Source organism: Tursiops truncatus, chromosome 17 (assembly GCF_011762595.2).
Source record: "Tursiops truncatus isolate mTurTru1 chromosome 17, mTurTru1.mat.Y, whole genome shotgun sequence".
Taxonomy (NCBI): domain Eukaryota; kingdom Metazoa; phylum Chordata; class Mammalia; order Artiodactyla; family Delphinidae; genus Tursiops; species Tursiops truncatus.
In genome coordinates, this window is record NC_047050.1 from 8365054 (window position 1) to 8383878 (window position 18825).

At 39.6% G+C, this 18825-nt stretch overlaps 1 protein-coding gene across 24 annotated transcripts in view; it reads right to left on the minus strand.

Annotated features, from left to right (window-relative positions):
- The window catches only part of ASPH (aspartate beta-hydroxylase), a 418870-nt gene that overhangs the window by 338695 nt on the left and 61350 nt on the right, over positions 1–18825 (minus strand). For all 24 annotated transcript variants that reach the window (XR_012327192.1, XR_012327191.1, XR_012327194.1 and 21 more), the window contains 7 exons: positions 17092–17184; positions 14138–14212; positions 10052–10174; positions 6489–6521; positions 4878–4934; positions 4338–4388; positions 2714–2746 (listed from right to left, as the gene is read on the minus strand). Coding sequence is in view for 8 of the 24 variants with exons in the window: in XM_033843144.2 (XP_033699035.1) it covers positions 2714–2746; positions 4338–4388; positions 4878–4934; positions 6489–6521; positions 10052–10174; positions 14138–14212; positions 17092–17184 (465 nt within the window). In the remaining 16 variants the exon portion in view is untranslated. The remainder of the gene's footprint in view (positions 1–2713; positions 2747–4337; positions 4389–4877; positions 4935–6488; positions 6522–10051; positions 10175–14137; positions 14213–17091; positions 17185–18825) is intronic.

An 18825-nucleotide genomic window follows, 5' to 3' on the forward strand; every position in this document is an offset into this window, starting at 1 on the left:
TTCACCTTCACTGCCACCACCCTGGTTTAAACCACTATCATCTCTGTCCAACTTCTGTCCACTGCAAACAGTTCTTGCCAAGGTTACCGGTGAGGCCTCCATAGCCCGAGATCCAAGGCAGGTCTTCAGTGCTCACTTGGGTGGGCTGAACACCCCTTTCTTAAAACTCATCTCCTCTGATGCCTCGTTTGGCAGAGATGTGACTCAGTGAACATCAAGTTTGGATAACTGCAGTAATCTAACTGGTCTCCCCACATCTACAATTTTTTTTTTTTTTAAAGCCACGTGGCACAGCTTGTGTAATTCTTAGCTTCCCTGCAGTGGAAGTGTGGAATCCTAACCATTGTACCACCAAGCAATTCCCTCCCCACATCTACTCTTGTCTCTCCAATCTATTTGCTACGTTTTAGACAGATCAATCCTTACAAAATGCACTGCCCTAGAACAGTGTTCCAAGGTGGAGATGAACGCCCTTGACCTCTGGACCCAGACCATCTCACAATCTCAGCCCCAGTCTCTCTTATGCTCAGCACTCCAGACACATCTTCCCATCAGCAGCTTCATTCTACGTTCCAGCATCCTTTCCCCTGGCCTTGTCAATTGTTCTACTCTTCAGCTCATACTTCAGCCTTCCCTGGTCCACAAACTAGGTAGGGCCACTTTATACTCTTGTTGTACACTATGCTCATTCTTACCAGTACTTAATGTAATTGTAACTGAATACTAAACTAAAATGATTTGTATAATTTCTACCCCGCTGCTAAAATACACAGTCCATGAGAATATGAGCCATGTGTGTTCTTCACTGGAACTGCCCCAGTGTCCTACATTTTGCACACAGGCTACATGATACATATGTAGTATATGTAGTGTATGAATAAACAAATCAATTAGATGGTTAAGACTGCACTGTCATTTGCCAGGTGTTTCCAATGTAGGCTTAATGCTTTCCAGGACATTTTTTATGTGGAAAGCTGGTTCCCTCTACAGCCTTAACAAGCTTTATGTTTTCCAGGTCCTAGAATTTGGAACGTTTAATACAGAATATATTCTGTTCTCCGACTGAAAAACGGTTTTCTTTTCACCCGACTTACAGCTTTATATGTGTGTGTGTGTGTGTCTGTGTGTCTGTGTGTGTATAATACATATATATTTGGTCACTTGGTTTCCCTATCTGGGTTCCTGAACTGCACAATGGTATCTTTTCAGCACATAATGAAGAATCCTTTGTTCTCTTAGATCTATTTGATTTGAAAAAGTTTATGTTCTATAACAAGGTAATTCAAAGTATCTCATCAAAACCTGATGACCCCTCAGGTCATATTTTTACCCTGTTAACGTTTTAAATTATATTTATTATGACATTCTTCCTATGAAAATATCTTTACTTTCACAACATCTTTTTTAGCATTTTATCTAATTTACACTTCTTGCAAATTTGATTTTAAAATTCTCTAGATCTAGTCTGCAACTTGCATTCCAAACATGTTCTTTCCAGCATATTTAGAAAAGCACCACAGTGACTGGCAGAAATGAGAAAACTATCTCAAATCCCACATCTACGTGCAACTTCTAAATTCCAAATTCCTATTTTCTCCTTCAAATTCAAAATTGAAAAAAAAAAAATCTAAATTCAATTGTAGTGGCCAAGTTATAAAAAAAATATATTAGTCCCTAGAGATAGACTGCAGGATTCTTCCAATGGGATCCTTCATATCCCATTAGGAACAGCCACTGTGGATGGTGATCTTGGTAGGGTCTAAAATTTTAAAATCACATGATTAATAAATCAGCATCTTAGATCTACATGCAGCCCTTCCTAATTTTCTTCACTTGAGATTCACCAACTGACATGAGACCACAAATGTTTTGGAAGTAGAGGCTCTATATTATTCATAACTGAAAGCCAAGCCCTAAAACCATCCAGCACATAGGAAGTCCTCCATATCTGACTCAAGCACTACACATTACTTCATCCTTCTTGTTTCACAGACAGTTATACCCAATGGGCTTCTTTCCTTCTACAGAGTCATCTTTGAAGATATAAGAATAAAAACGATCCACCATTGGTATTTTATCATTTCTTAGTCATGTGGACTTATGCAAAATTACTTACATTCTCTGAACCCTACCTACTTCTTTCATCTGGGAAGTAGTGAATACATAATCTACTTCACGGAGTTTAATAAAACAGCATGAGAAGTGCTGGGGCAACAAGAGGAGCTATAACTGTCTAAATCAGAATCTGATGCCAGAACTATTTTCTTTATGCTGAAGAAAGCCCGGAATGAAGTTCTGCTCCACCTTTCTCCATGCTGGCAGATCAGTCATCTTCATTTAACTAAAATTAATCTGCAGAAGCAGCTAGAGTAGTTAAACTCTGACTAAAGTAGTCTTTCAAGCATGGGACTTATTTTTCATTAAAAGAGAGCTATGATTATAAAGTAATGAGATGTGTTTTCTTGAATAATTTGTAACCACTTCCTAAGGCACCTTGCAAAGAATTTAAGAAACAATTTAGGCAATGGCAGAACCACTGGAATAGGTAGACAATCTCCCCAAGTAAACTCTTTGAGAACTACCCATTCATTTGGATCTTTTAAGTTATGGTATAATATTTATAGCTAAAATACTACTCCCCATACTTCACAGTCAAACTCTGAGTAGATTTTAAAACAAGCAGGTAACTTAAGGTCAAGAAGCATTTTCAGACCTTGCTCATCATACTCTTGGTAGGTGACGTCATCTGCAAAAAAGAGAGTAAAACCAAAATAAGTATCAGTTGTTTAATAAGTATTGCTTATTACAATATTACTTGAGTCATTCTGTGTAATTGCTTAGCTAAAAAACACAACTTAATCTCAAATACAGAATTCTGTTCCTTTAAATATTAATGTTTGCACAATCAGTGAGAAATGCCTCTGGCCAAAAAACAAGAGGAAAGGGCAGGTAAATTATTTTCATAAAATTTCCTCAGATTGGCAGGGGGACCTTCAAGATGGCGGAGTAGGGCTTCCCTGGTGGCGCAGTGGTTGAGAGTCCGCCTGCTGATGCAGGGGACGCGGGTTCGTGCCCCGGTCTGGGAAGATCCCACATGCCGCAGAGCGGCTGGGCCCGTGAGCCATGGCCACTGAGCCTGCGCGTTCGGAGCCTGTACTCCGCAACGGGAGAGGCCACAACAGTGAGACGGCTGCATACCGCAAAAAAAAAAGTCTACAAACAATAAATGCTGGAGAGGGTGTGGAGAAAAGGGAACCGTCTTGCACTGTTGGTGGGAATGTAAATTGATACAGCCACTATGGAGAACAGTATGGAGGTTCCTTAAAAAACTAAAAATAGAACTACCATACGACCCAGCAATCCCACTACTGGGCATATACCCTGAGAGAACCATAATTCAAAAAGAGTCATGTACCACAATGTTCATTGCAGCTCTATTTACAATAGCCAGGACATGGAAGCAACCTAAGTGTCCATTGACAGATGAATAGATAAAGAAGATGTGTCATATATATACAATGCAATATTACTCAGCCATAAAAGGAAACGAAATTGAGTTATTTGTAGTGAGGTGGATGGACCTAGAGACTGTCAAACAGAGTGAAGTAAGTCAGAAAGAGAAAAACAAATACCATATGCTAACATATGTATGGAACCTAAAAAAAAAAAAGGTTCTGAAGAACCTATGGGCAGGACAGGAATACAGACATAGAGAATGGACTTGAGGACATGGGGAGGGGGAAGGGTAAGCTGGGACAAAGTGAGAGAGTGGCATGGACATATATACACTACCAAATATAAAATAGCTAGCTAGTGGGAAGCAGCCGCATAGCACAGGGAGATCAGCTCGGTGCTTTGTGACCACCTAGTGGGGTGGGATAGGGAGGGTGGGAGAGAGACAGAAGAGGGAGGGGATATGGGGATATATGTATATGTATAGCTGATTCACTTTGTTATAAAGCAGAACCTAACACAGCACTGTAAAGGAATTACACTCCCCTAAAGTCGTTAAAAAATAAAATAAAATAAAATAAAATAAAATAAAACTGAGGCATTGTTGTCAAAAACAAAAAAAATTCCTCAGATTGGCATAAAGCAAGACATTCAAAAGAAACATTAGGAATTAATATCCTCTTCTGTTGTGAGGTGGTGGTAGATGAGATGAAATATGAAAACTGATATTCTTTGAATAATCTAATTTTGCTGCAAAGCAGAAAGTCTTGTATTAGGTGTTAAAATTATGTCTTTCACCCATCAAAAGAAAAGTCACCAGGTTAACAGAGCATTGCAGCCATAGAGCTGGAAGTATGTTTAATAGCTAATGAAAACGTCCATACCTGCTTGTTGATACATTCTTCCAGCATCATCTACCACTGGTTCACTGGAATCTAAAAAGAAAAAACATACATTTTTGACAAACCTGAACAAACCAAACACACTGCTAGACACTATTCTAAAATCTTTACAAATTAATTCTAAACCTCACAAATGTGTAAGATAGACAGTATTATCATTATTTAATAAAATTTAAGCTGAATAACATTCCATAATTTTCTCTCCAGTCACAAAGATAGGAAGGAGCAGGGTTTGTACCCAGTTTGGCTCCACTAAATCATACTGCCTCATTCATTTCCAAATATTCTTTCCAGTATCCTCTCTACAAAGATCAAAATCCCAACAGTGGTCTGAAAAACACATCCCCTTTTCCCCCATTTCTTCATGTAATATTAAACTATATTCAGAAATGTATATAATATATGGGCAGCCAAAAATGGCTGAGTATTATAAAGAGATTTCTATGTTGTATCAGAGTGATCATTAACCTTGGTTGAAAATGACCTTGGCCACTGCCTCAAACAGAAACATATATCACGAACCTGGATTTTCCTGTTCATATATTATGTCTTCCATATCCTGACTGTAGGCTGGTGAAGCTATAAATTAGGAAACAATTAGGAAATTACAAATATGTCTCAGAAAAGGATTACACTTGATAGTTAAAACAAGACAAGCACAATTTCTAGTAAAGAGAGAAATCAAATCAAAATGATGCTCAAACTTACGTTCATTCATGAAACAAACAGGTACTAACTGTGCTAAATGCCAAATACAAAGGTAAATAAGAAAGTCTCCATCATCAGTGTAATTGAACCACAAAATCGTGGAGCTATATTCTCATTTAGCTTATGCAAATTCAACTATATTCACAAAACAAAAAGTGAGGCAGAGACACAGAGAGAGCAGTGCAGGGGAACCCTCCTCCCAGGCACCCAGCAGGCACTAGCCTGAGTGAGCCTGAGCGAGGACACACATCCCCAGTCCGTAACTTGGACTCAACACCTGAGTACCCCCAGACTGCAATGTAATTCTAGTGTTTACAGGTGCCTATTGTTGAAATAATATAGGTCCTAAATGCCAGCCAACAATATCCTGTGGTCCTTAAGCACAGAAAGAGGGATCTATTCCAACACTGGAAGAAAAACCGGCCAACAACACAGGCTTATGGGAAGATGGTGTGTCCATCTCCAGTGTGGTCATACCTTCTGGGGACACGTGACATGTGACAATACACAATTTTGACCATTCACTCACTTGCTAATTTAAGACTACAAAACATGCAATTATACAGTATCTTTTTTTTCTTTTTTTTAATTAATTTTTATTGGAGTAGAGTTGATTTATAGTTCAGGTTCTTCCGTAACATCTTATGAAAAAACCCAAACGAACTTTTTGGTCAACCCAATACAATGTTGTGTTAGTTTCTGCTGTACAACAAAGTGAATCAGTTATACGTATACATATATCCACTCTTTTTTTAGATTCTTTCCCCATATAGGTCATTACAGAGTATTGAGTAGAGTTCCCTGTGCTATACAGTAGGATCTTATTAGTTACCACTTTGTATAGAGTAGTGTATCTTTTGTTCTCTTACGTTTCTATTTTTTTCCTATTTTATTTATTTATTTATTTATTTTTATTGACGTATAGCTGGTTTACAATGTTGTGTTAATTTCTGCTGTACAGCAAAGTGATTCAGTTATACATATATACATTCTTTTTTGTATTCTTTTCCACTATGGTTTATCACAGGATATTGAATATAGTTCCCTGTGCTCTACAGTAGGACCTTGTTCTTTATCCATCCTATATATACTAGTTTGCATCCGCTAATCCCAAACTCCCACACTATCTTTTGACCTAATAATCCCACTACTGGGAATTTATCCTCAGGAAGTAGACTTTCAAAAGCACAAAAACTATATTCATATATATATGTGTGTGTGTGTGTGTGTATGCACATACATACATATACACACACACACACATATAAACCTGTGATATAATATGTATTATATAATAATTAACTATGTATTGTGATATTTGATATAAAATATATTAAAATTAATGTTATCTCTTTCTCATGATGCTCTTTTATAGGAAAAGACTCATTCTAAGCAAAAAATAATAGTATTAAATTAAAATCTCACCTGTCTCTTCTACATGGTAGCTATCTTCAGTTACTGAAAAGAATAACATTAAATAAATATTGTTACTTTCATAAAATGGTATGTTTATATATTATATATGTATATTCTGAACGAATGTTTATCATTGATTTTATTTTGAAAGCAAATAACTATTAAAATAAAACATGAAAATATCAATTAAATGTCTGCTAAACACTTTATCTTTCACTAGAACTACGCTTAGAAACGTCTCACACATTCTCTTATATGATCCACTTAACAACCCCACGAGGTTGACAAATACTACAACGTGGGATAAAGAGGGAGAAAAATTTAGACAGAGTAACACCGTGGTGACAAAGCTATGTCCCCATCACATTCCACTGTGCTGTTCTATTTTCTAGACACTCCTGCCATTTTCTAGTGCAAAAGCACACTGTCTCCACACGAGAACACAAAGGAAGAACCCAGAGCCTTTATACGTTTGGGGAGCTAAAAGGTAAATGGGTTGATACCTTCACCCGCATACCGCTGATGGCAAAGTGCTGCCACTCATGTGACCCTTGTTATTTAACAGCCACATGGAGTGTAAATAGTTATAACTTCTGAAGACTTTTTTTTTTTAATTTATTTTTTGGCTGCATTGGATCTTTGTTGCTGCACGCGGGCTTCCCCTAGTTGCGGCGAGCAGGGGCTACTCTTCGCTGGCGGTGAGCAGGCTACTCATTGCGGTGGCTTCTCTTGTTGCGGAGCACGGGCTCTAGGCATGCAGGTTTCAGTAGTTGTGGCTCGTGGGCTCAGTAGTTGTGCTCGCGGGCTCTAGAGCGCAGCCTCAGTAGTTGTGGCACACGGGCTTAGTTGCTTCACGGCACGCCGGATCCTCCCGGACCAGGGCTCGAACCCATGTCCCCTGCACTGGCAGGCGATTCTTAACCACTGCACCACCAGGGAAGTCCTAATTTCTGAAGACTTTTAACAAGCAACTTTTACGTTCAAACTGAATCTATGTCCCAATTAAAAATTAGGTCAGAAAATAAGGTTTCTTCAATTTATGAACTTTTTACAAGTGTTTCTTCCTACTCCCAGTCTATAACTCCTAGCCTCAAAAATATCAAATGCCTTATGTTTCAGATTCTTTGAGGGTCTTAACTGAAATTTTTTGTGTAAGCAGCATCTAGGACACCAAAATTCTGAGCAACTGTCAATCTTCCTGAGCTATCCTGGCTGAAGATGGGAAACAGCAAGAGATTCCAGGGAATTGTGGAAATCATTTCATCAGCATTCGTACCCAGAACTTAGAAAAGTTTTTCCAATAGAAATCATGATATGCATGATAACTAAAGGCCTAAAGTTCAAAAGCGGAGCACAGGCTCCGAACGCGCAGGCTCGGCGGCCATGGCTCACGGGCCCAGCCGCTCCGCGGCATGTGGGATCCTCCCGGACCGGGGCACGAACCCGCGTCCCCTGCATCGGTAGGCGGACTCTCCACCACTGAGCCACCAGGGAAGCCCTGTAAATGCCTATTTTCAATGCACAATCGAACTGGAATCAAACACAAGTTCAAAAGCATTTTGAACTTACATTTTCTCCCCCAAATTATGCATTATATACAATTCTGTAGGTTCGTATGGAAACCAAACCATCTCTTTTAACGTTATTTCTATGGAAAAGTGCATTTTCTCAACAACAGGCATCAATATAAGCTTTTGGAAATACATTCATTCATGAATTAGGAGCTGTCTGCTTCTCAAGTAGTTCCCCAATATATTAGATATTGTGAGAAGTAGACATACTTAACATTTCCATAATGTTTATGCTTTAAAATAGTCCTTGCAACCATTTACCAACTGCATCTTCTGAGGCTACCTGACCTCTCAATTCTTACGTGGCCGGGATGAGTCCTGTGTGTTCTGCCTGATTCCCACTGGCTCTGAGCACAAGCCTTAACCCGTGCAGAGACAGCAGAGCAGAAGTGAGGGGAGGCCCAGGAGACAGGAAACAGCTGAACCATACCTGGGCTCAACACTGGCAGCAATTATGTATCCCCTGGAGAGCTTTTATAATCGTCCATTTTGGGGGCCCCGTACCCCAAACACTCTGATTCACTTTGATCAGGGTGGGTCAACGGAATTCTTTTAAAAGCTCCCCGGGGGATACTAAAATGCAGCAAGGATCTGAAGTGGTGTGGTGGGATACCAGCCCATCTTAGTGGATCATGTTCATCAGAGGTTGTCTCTCTGAATCCACGACCCTATGGCTCCAGACCTTCCTACCTTGACTAGCGCTGCGGATCCGATCTACCGCCTGTTTCTTACCATTCTGTCCGGCTCTCTGAACTCAACTTAGGCTGAGCTAACCCTTGAACCCTACCAGGCACCTCCAGTCTAGACCCTCGGCGGCCGGTGGTGCTGTGTTGTTACACGGGTCCTACAGACTCTGACGATTACTACACAGCGGGGTGCGTCATGTAACTGTTCACTTTGTGTTGGTGCCACGAACCACTCCCCCTGGTTTCAGCATAGGCTTGTTTTCCTGTATCACTCTTTAGAAATACAACATCCCTCTTAAATAAACAAGGTTCCCTTAGTACTCATTTTAAGTATAAAATGATATCATTTATATATTTTAAATAAAATGACAAAAATCAGTCAGAGTACAAAACTTGTGGCTTAAAACCACTAAGGTTTTAAAGGACTACTTTAAGAAAAGAGTACAGAGAATAGATACCACAAGAACAAAGCATGTGGACTTAACTCAGCAGGGCTCCCAATAATCATGGTAGCCTCACATTAAAGCAGAGCAGAGCAATAAGTATACGAATAAAAACTTTTCTATATGTCAGTAGTGAATAGCAATAATTCTGACTTGCCTAATGCAAATAATACGAAGTAAACTACTCAACTGATATTTAAATAACCAGCATTTAATTTAAAATATTGATATACACAGATGTCAGCAAACTGTGGTCCATATGTAGTCTACATTGGGCCTGCCTCCTGACTTTCTAATTAAAATTTTACTGGAACACGGCTACACTTATCCAATTAGGCATTGTCCAGGGCTGCTTTTGCACCGTGGTAGCAGAGATGAGTAGTTGGGACAGAGGTTGCATGGTCCGCAAAGCCTAAGATATTGACAGGCCGGCCGTTTACAGAAAAAGTTTGCCAATGCCTAGGCTATGAACTGTATTCTACCCACTGTAGTAATAGAGTTTATTTTAGAACAAGAGCCTGTGATAGATTATCAAGGTCAATATTTCATCAGTTGTTTGAATTTCTTACAACAAATGGTACTCTAGGAAGGACAGTACAGTAAAAGTAAATATGCTGAAGGATTTCACTTACATCCTATAAGAAATGTATGTATCCTTAGAATTTCCCCTAACGTACTTCGAGTTAAAAAATTGGGATATCTATTTATTTTAGGGAAAAGACTGATTTTAACTGAAGTTTTCAACTTAAAAAAAAAAAAAACTTTAGATAAAAGCTAAATATTGGTTTTAAAGGTGTTTAAGAAAACTTCAATAATCATAATTACAAATTACCTATTGTGTTTTATTCTGAAACCAAAAAATTGTGTTCTACCTTCATGCACTGCTCCAGTCCCCACAGGTTCATATCTGTCATCTGTATCACTTTCTGCAAAGATACCATCTTCGGGCTGCAGTTCTCCTGCTGGTCCATCCTGTTCTTGGTGCAGGTCCTCTCCTTGAACAATGATAATGAACAAAGTGACACAGGTCTATAGCAAGGGCCCCAGGCAGCAGCCCACACAGACACAGACGCCCCAACTGAAAGGCTGCCACATACCCACTTCAGCTGCTCGGCATGCCCCGCCCCTTTTCTGGGCCACTGCACAGGCTGAAACTCTGTCCTCTCTCTGGCCAAGGGCTAGTGCACCCGAGGGGGTAACAGGTCTTCTCTCACTAGAACATAAACTCACCAAGGACAGGGACTTCACATATTTTGGTGACTAAGCATGCCCAGCCCCTGGGGCCATGACTAGCCATAGGAAGTTCTCAATACGTATTTAATAAGTGAATAAATGAATTCAGAATTCTTACTATATTTGCCTCTTCAGTTATCACTAGGTCAGAGGAAAGGTCACCTTGCGACCTTCCACTGAGAACTGACGTAAAATTCCACATAACAATCTTGAGTAACTCTCTGCAAATATGCTATTACAAAGAACATTAGGCCACCAGCTAAACCGTATGCCCCGTCATCCGCATTGGTTCAGCTGCATTATACTCTGCTTCTAAAGGTTCCTATGTTTAGCCTTTAAGTTATGCTAAGATGCTCATTTTCTCTTCTGAGACTTTCACGATACACTGAACCATTCTGCTTCTCTTGTGTAGACGTTGGACATGCTGCATAACTCCACTGCCACATGGGTTAGCTTGTCATCATGGTGTAAGACGTTCTCCCAGTAGTAACTTGCCATGGCCTCGAGCAGAGGATGCTCTGGATGTAGCCCTTAAACGAGAGAACTCAAGGGAACTAGACTCAGGTGTGCAGTGCAGTATTGCTCTAGGAGTGTGCGATCTGGAATATCTGACTCCAGACCCAGGTCTGTCCCTAGACCAGCTGTGTGACCCTGGGAGAGTTACTTAATGACTCTGTGCCTAAGATTTCTCTTCCATAAAAAAGAAATAATAAGAGTACCTACTCACAGCATTGTTGTGAGGACTGAAGCACTTAGAAAAAAGCCTGGCCCATAATAAGTATTTAGGTTTTATTGTTGCTGTGCTGCTTCTGCTGTCGTTAATATTTTTACCATCATCATCCCAGTAATAACAATACTACTACTTCTACTGCTACGGAGCTACCCCCCACACACACTGCAGGACAGAGTCCTTGGTCACTTTACTTCTGGTGTGGCCCAGTGATGTTCTCAGGTGTTGCTGGACTATTAGGCCCTTTTCTGTCGATACTTTTTGTCTTCTGTCTTCTCATCACAGCCTGCTATCTTGTTTCTCCTCATTTGAGATTTTCTGCTTCTCAGCAAACCAATCACCAATTCTTCCTGTCACTAACCGTACAACTCTTTTTCTTCTTTTCTTCTTGCCATGTTCCTTTTCCCTTACTCTCATTTACTCAGTCTAATTTTACAGTTTTTATGTGAGTGGGACTGAGCTCTTTCAGCCATCTACTCAATGGAAGCCCCTGCTCTCATAGGGAGACCAACTGAGCACCGTACACTGTCTGTGAGTCTCCACGGCCCAGGGACAGCCTGCCGTGAGGAAAACAGTCTCCTGAGAGTTTGCTAGACCTCACCGGAGGCACTGCCATGCCTTCCTGCAGCTGCTGCACCAACCCTATGAGATAGCAATTATCCCACTTTGAAGTATGAGAGGCTTGAAGAACTTGACTAAAGCCACACAGCTTATAAATGCAACTGCAGGACCCAAACCTGACAGTGAGATACAGAATAACAGGGACAGAGAGTCTACTCTAGAGATGGTGTCAGGGAGGCCAAGTTTGGTCTGATAAGATGTGAAGACTGGAACACACACACGCACACACTAACAGAAGGGAGAGCAAGTTAAGGGCCCCACGGTAGGGACAGGTCTGGCAATGACCAAGAAAAAAGGGAAGGCCAGGTGAGCTAGAGAAAAGTGACCAAGGGGAGAGAGACCAGGCCCAGACAAGGCACAGTGGGCTCGGCCACATCAAACAGAGGGTGCAGAGGAGCAAAGATGGAAACAGGGGCCCAAGTGGATGGGAAGAGGGGATGGTGGTAGCTGACACACGGCAGAAGTCAAAATACGTTTTGGAGGCAAAGCTGAAGGGATTGGCTGATGGATTACATATGAGGGGAAAAGAGGAGAGAGAAATCAAGGAAAACTCCCAGGATGCTAGCTTAAGCAACTAAGTGGATAGGGAGACCATTAACTAAAGACTAGAATAAGAGTAAAACATTGTTGCAGGTGAGCAGGCGAGCTGTGAGATGGAAAGGAATCACGAATTCAGTTTTAGGAACATTTTAAGTCTGAGATAAAACATACAAATGGAGATAAGAATATGCAGTTAGACAGTCCAGGAGCTTAGATGAGCGTGAGGGCCGTAGATACATATTCAGAAGCAATATTTAATATTTAAATAATATTTAAAGTCATGGCCTGTGATTTTCTAAGGAGAAAGTCTTGATAAAGAAGAGGTCCAAGGAACACAATCCAATGCTAGCCTGGCTTCCTCTCTCCTGTCGGGCATCCTGCACCCACCCACCTAAATGTCTACCACATCCTTCACTTCCTTCTTCCCCTACCTTGGGAACCTTTGGTGAAATTTAGTTTGACCAACCATCTCGACTCACTTGGGTCACGGGTACCACCTCCCATCTGATCTCCCTGCTGACATCTCCTTCACCTTATTTTTCACACTGACAGAATACACAACACTCCTTCCCACCCTCCAATGGTTCCAACTCCTCTTAGAATCAAGTAAAAACACCCTTCCCTTCATCTCTCCACCTCACTTCAGACCCTTTTGACCTCTGGACTTCCACACATGCCATGCCCTTTGCTTAAACATTACTCTTTACTCATAGCATTTGCCTGGCAAAGCACTACACCATTCTCCAGCTCCTAAATCAGTATGTCATTTTCCCCAGGAAGCCTCTGCTAACCCCACACAGCATCACGTGTTTCACCATCACAGCACCTACCTCAACATATTGAAATCAATCATGTATTGAGATTGCATCATCCTTGTGTTAGGTTAAAATAAAAAATAAAAAAAAGATATAGGAAGGGAAAGCCTGCGTTTGCTTATACAGGCAGATACGCTCAGGTGAAGTAGCTTTTCTAGCTGAGAAGAAACTGGTAATAAAAGGACACAGGCTCCTAGACTCCTAGCAGCCCAGGGCAAAAACCTACAACGCAGCCAAAGCTGGTCTCCCCAAAGGAGCACAGATGGAGCTGGATGGGATGCTTTACATTTAACCCCCAAATACCTAAGACTGAGTAAGATACTTTAGCTGGCCTGCAAAAGCCCAAGTTAAATGATAGGGAATTCTGTCTGTTTTTAAGAAACATTATTTTTTTCCTCTAGGACTACCTTCAACTCACACCAAACCACCGGAAGTATCAGGACACCACGTGTTCTGCCCTCTTCAAAATCCTTGTTACATTTTGGGGTTAGATTCTGTGCTTTTATCAACAGATGCTTCAAGAAACAGTCTTATAAAATCTTAAAAACACTGGTTTCTATAGTATCATTTAATATTCTCTGTACAGAACTTAACGTAAGAAACTTTTTAGATTCTTTAAGTAAATAGCATGTTTACTTCTTCTCTAGTAATATGACCCACATAACTTAAAGTCTCCCCTTTTTTGCTTTGGCGGCCACCCAAGCATTCAGTATAATTTGAGGGCTGAAGACAGCTCCAGGAGAGCCCACTACAGCTCGCTTGGTTCTGTTCTATTCCCCTCCTCCCGGCTGCCGAGGTATTTGTTCCTGATGTATCACTGGTCTCTGTTTGCTTATTCTCTTAACAATAAAATGGGGTAAAATAAAATGAGTGTAGTGTTATTTTAGAAATCCTTGTCCTCCAGTAGCTTTTTTAAAAGCCCACTTAACTATTATTTAAAGTTCAAAATAATGCCCAAGTCATTTAAGGTAATTAACCATTATTTTAGTAATGCATGAAACACAGATTTTAATTCATACCATGTTCTGCGTATACCGTTTCATCAAGAAGTGACTGAACTTGTTCTTGTACTTCATCCTCAATATTCGGAAGCCCTAAAATAATTAAAACATAACTAAGTAGAAAAAATCTAGACATTAATGTAGAACATGAGATATGGCCTCCCCATATACACATTAAAATGAATATATTGGGCTAATCAACTGTGTACCCTTTTCCTATCAGCTTAGCCCGTTTTTTAAGTTGGCAAATAGGGTAGATATTTAAAGTTGGGTTTATTTTGACAGCAGATATAAACGCTAAACAACTTCATAAGATTTTAAAACATAGGAAACTAACTCGGGTTCAGATTTCTCTTTAAAAAAAAAAACCTCACTCAGAGCAAAATTATTTCAGTTTCTAGTTAACAAAATTCACACTAACGATAGAAAAAGCAAATGGGAAGGGCAAAGCTTTCAGAAAAGCTGGGAAATAAAGATAAAATGTGGAGGAAGAGGTCAATAAAATTAAAGTACATGGTCAACCACTGTCTTTCCCAATAGTCAGGAGAAAGGGCTCCCTGGCTGGTATGAGGGCTGGGATGGTTGGTTGCCTGCTCCCAGAAGGTGTCAGGAAGCGTGAGTAGAAGACCTTACAAGACAATCCTCTCAGCATTGGAGAACCTCAACTGACAGTCACATCTGTCATAATGTAAATTACAGACGTGAACAACGTTAGTAATGACATTGCGACTACACTGTGGTGCTTATCGGATTATCAGGCTTATTGCAATATCATACAACAAACAAGAAGCTATAATTACATTGACATTATTATAAATTTTCCGTCTAACAGACGTCATCTATGTTCACTAAACAGAAGTAGCACCAGACTTAGTATCATGAATGCCATCAAATGAGATAATGCCAACGACATCAGTTATACTGACAAACTAATCTTCAGTGACAAAAACAGAATAAGTTAATCTGAACTTCAGACTGAAAAAAGTGTAAGACTCTACTATGCTAATTATACTACAAAACCATTTCTAAAGCACAGAGTGCCTTCTATTTTTATAGATGTTGATATTTCACAAACTACTTTTATACATATTCTCACAGAATTACAGGAGACCTTCCCAATCTCTGTTCTTCCCTCACACAATGCCCACGATAGCTTCCTAGCAGAGTTCCCAGTTTTACAACTGCTGACAGCAACAGAAAATATAATGTGAGTAAAGAGAAGTAGAGATTGGCACTCTGTTCCTCTGCTTAAACCCTTTAATGGCTTCCTCTCCCTGAACAGATGAAAATCTAAGTTCCTTGAAGCCCCAGAAGGAAATGCAAGACCTCCACAATCTAGCCTTCACACGCCTCTCTAAAATCATCTGCTACCAGCACCGGCTTAGAACTTGGTGACTGCGCCATGCTGTGTAATCTTTCCACGAGTCTCTGATGCCCTCCTTTCCCCTGGGGAAGTTGAGTAAAGGCAAAAAAGAAAACAAAAAAAACCCCACCCAGCCTGCAGTGAGTTAAAGACTAAGTGTAAATAAGGCAAAAAAGCAACTGCAAATTCTTCTTTCAAAAGTGTAGCCAGTACAAGGAGAGAGACTGGAAGGCAGATGGAGAGAACTGTGGGGATCAAAGGGGTGGTTATTTCATTGTGTTTTAATGAAAGATATGTACCTCTGTTTATAGAATAGGTGGGTAGTCAGAGAAGACAGAAGGTAAAGACCTAGGTAAGAGGAAGGTTGAGAAGGCAACATTTAAACTAAATCAAATATCACCAAGAAGTTGAAAAGGATATGAGGTGATAACTGAAGGACTTAGGAGGACAAGTTATCAGTAATATGCAAAGAGTAATATGAACAAAGAATAAAACAAGGAGGAGAGAAAGCAAATAGTACATTTCGGAGTAAGTACCAGCTTTGAAAACTAAGATTTTTTAAAATTATAGATTAATCTAGCACAAAGTAAAACTGAGGTGCTAAATCCAAATATACATTCAAATTATAAACCTTAAAAAAAGAAAAAAGAAAAAATCACTCTTGCTCTGAAGCCATGGTATGATTACCGCAATTCTACAGGAATGGGAGAGAGACAGGAAATTCTCCTGGGATTATTTGAGCAATAACAAAAAATAAGAGCAACATATTGATTTTTATTAAAAGGAAGGAAGGTAAATCAAACAGTATTCACCAGTACCTAGTGATAGTCAGCCCAAGTATTGATACCACCTGGACTCAGTAATAAAGTTGCCAGTAAACATGCAATGTCATACCTAACACTTCCAATAGGTGGCAAGATGAAACCAAATTTTTGAGAACTACTGGGTAAATGAAAAATGTACAGAAATTAAACAGTACTTTGCAACAAAAATCAAAGCACGAATAGGAAATGATAGTAATGGAACCAAATTTCATTTACCAATTTATTAAGAGACTTCAGGAGTCTTCATCCTATGGGTCACAGGCCCTTGAGTGACTGGGGAAATACTTGAAATGAGCTATGAATTCATGCAGATGTAAAACAGGCTGCACAGAGGATCACACGGAGGCCTGAGAAGCCTTTTGTTGCAGACAGGAGACTCATATTAAAAAGACTGGAAACACCGTAGACCTCCTCTATTAAATAATGTGACAAAACTAGTGCAACGGTACGTGTGTAATTTTACTTTCAATGTAATATGGCACAGTAGTCCTGGACTTGGAATCAAGAAACAGAGCATTTAGTTCACAATGTTTCTAACTATGTTCAGACAAGGAGAAACCTCCTCTGTGCCTTGGATTCTTGAGCTCAAAAATTAAAACGATCCTGTATAAACTTTTTCTAGAAAAGAATAGAGTTCACTATAAAATTTCAGAAGACAGAGAAAGCATTTCATTATTCTGCAAACATTGTGAAACAAAATGGTGGGTATAACATGACTGTGGACACTGCTACCTGGGATACCTGGCAGCTGAGGTGCAAGCAGTCAGAATTAGAGGAGAGCTTACCTGGCCCCTCCAGGACCTGATCCTCCAGCCAAGGGTACGGCTCGGCCTCTTCTGGTGGGACTGTTGGCTTTGGAGCAGATCTTTCTTTAAAGCCTGCATTTTTATTCACAAAGTTAACTTAAGGTTTTCTTTCTTTTTTAAAAAAATTTTGACATGTTAAACCAAGTAAAATAATGTTTCCAAACACTTCATCAATACTGCCAGTAATTCAAAGTTTCCAAGACTTTATATTACAGGAAAATGTTGATATGCTTAAAAACTGAAGTAGGAAAATAGTTTGTTCTCTAACTTCACCTGGGCCTTTAACATCTCTTTGCCTAAATGAACTTTTCATTTAAAAAATAATAATAAATCATTGTGTGAATATTCACAAATCTCTAAAATATAGGCACTAAAACAATAGGCAAAGTAAAATAAAAAGCCGTATCTGAACTTGCCAATTCAGTATGAGTTCAGTCTCCTCTCGTGTTCGTAAGTGACTAATTAGCTTCTAACTCTTGGACTCCGAATTCAGCAATAAGACAATTAAGAGACTCTGGAACCTTCTACTGTTATTTGCATGTACTCCATATTTTGATTTATATATAATTAATTATTCTTCTTGAAAACTATAGTTAAATATGAGAGGAAATAATACATAAGTCACTATGTACAATCTTCTAAAGGTAACATTTATGAGCAATATTATTCCATAAAAAAATACGGAAAAAGTTATGTTTTTCCTTTTTTGTCTTAAGGAAAATAAGACATCGGGGTAAATTAATATGAAAGATGATTTTTAAAGTCAATGCTGGTCTAAAATCTATTATACTGCTAGTTCTTTGATATTTTATATGTAGCACATTAAAGTACATCCTCAATTAAATACAGCTATTTAGAAAACTAAATTAGACTGTCATGAGCCTGACAATTCCATTTACCAAACCCTGGGCTCTTTGCTACCCCACCGAGAATCTTGTACCAAGAGTAGCTACTAAAGAGCATGTGTTCTGCATGTCAATAGCTGGAATGAAAAGGTCAGGAGAGAACTGAGAGGTCTTTTCTAATCTTAAGCAGCTTTATACAACTCATTGGAGATATGCTATTGCAGTCTGGAAAATCCTCATTTCAGTGTCACTTACTCTTCTGTTTTGGTTCTTTATATTTTCCCTTATTGTTCGCTTTTCTATATCTCTTCATTTTTCTCCCACTGACAAAAACACCCTCCCACCATCCCCTCCCAAATCCTAAAAAGACACTGAAACAGATTCACAGGATCCCACCTCATCATTTATACTTCCTCTAGTTACTTATTTCTGATACGACCTAGCCAAAAAACCTAACGTTAGAAAACAAACACCAATACATAGAGTCGTGTTCTACTCCTAACTATAGATTCCTGAGAAAGCATACACAAATAGGCACAGACCCTAACTGTAGTTCACTTTCAGGGCACGGGGGTAAGGGATGAAGGCTTATTAAAACATCTCATTTCAAATTCCAAATTCAGGGCTGAAAATTCCCATGACCTTTTCCACTTAAATAAGCCATGCTTACGTCTCTTAACTATTACTGGAACAGGTATGGACTTACGGCCAAGTTCTGCTGAATGAACAGGCTAAACTTTGAGTCTTCAGAATCAAGTCATTTATCTTTGCACTCTCAGCATCTCAGAAAACACCTGGTACATAGCAGGTGCTCAACAAACTGCTGCAAAAGGGCTGAGCACACCCCGTGTGTGACTGCTCTGCTCTT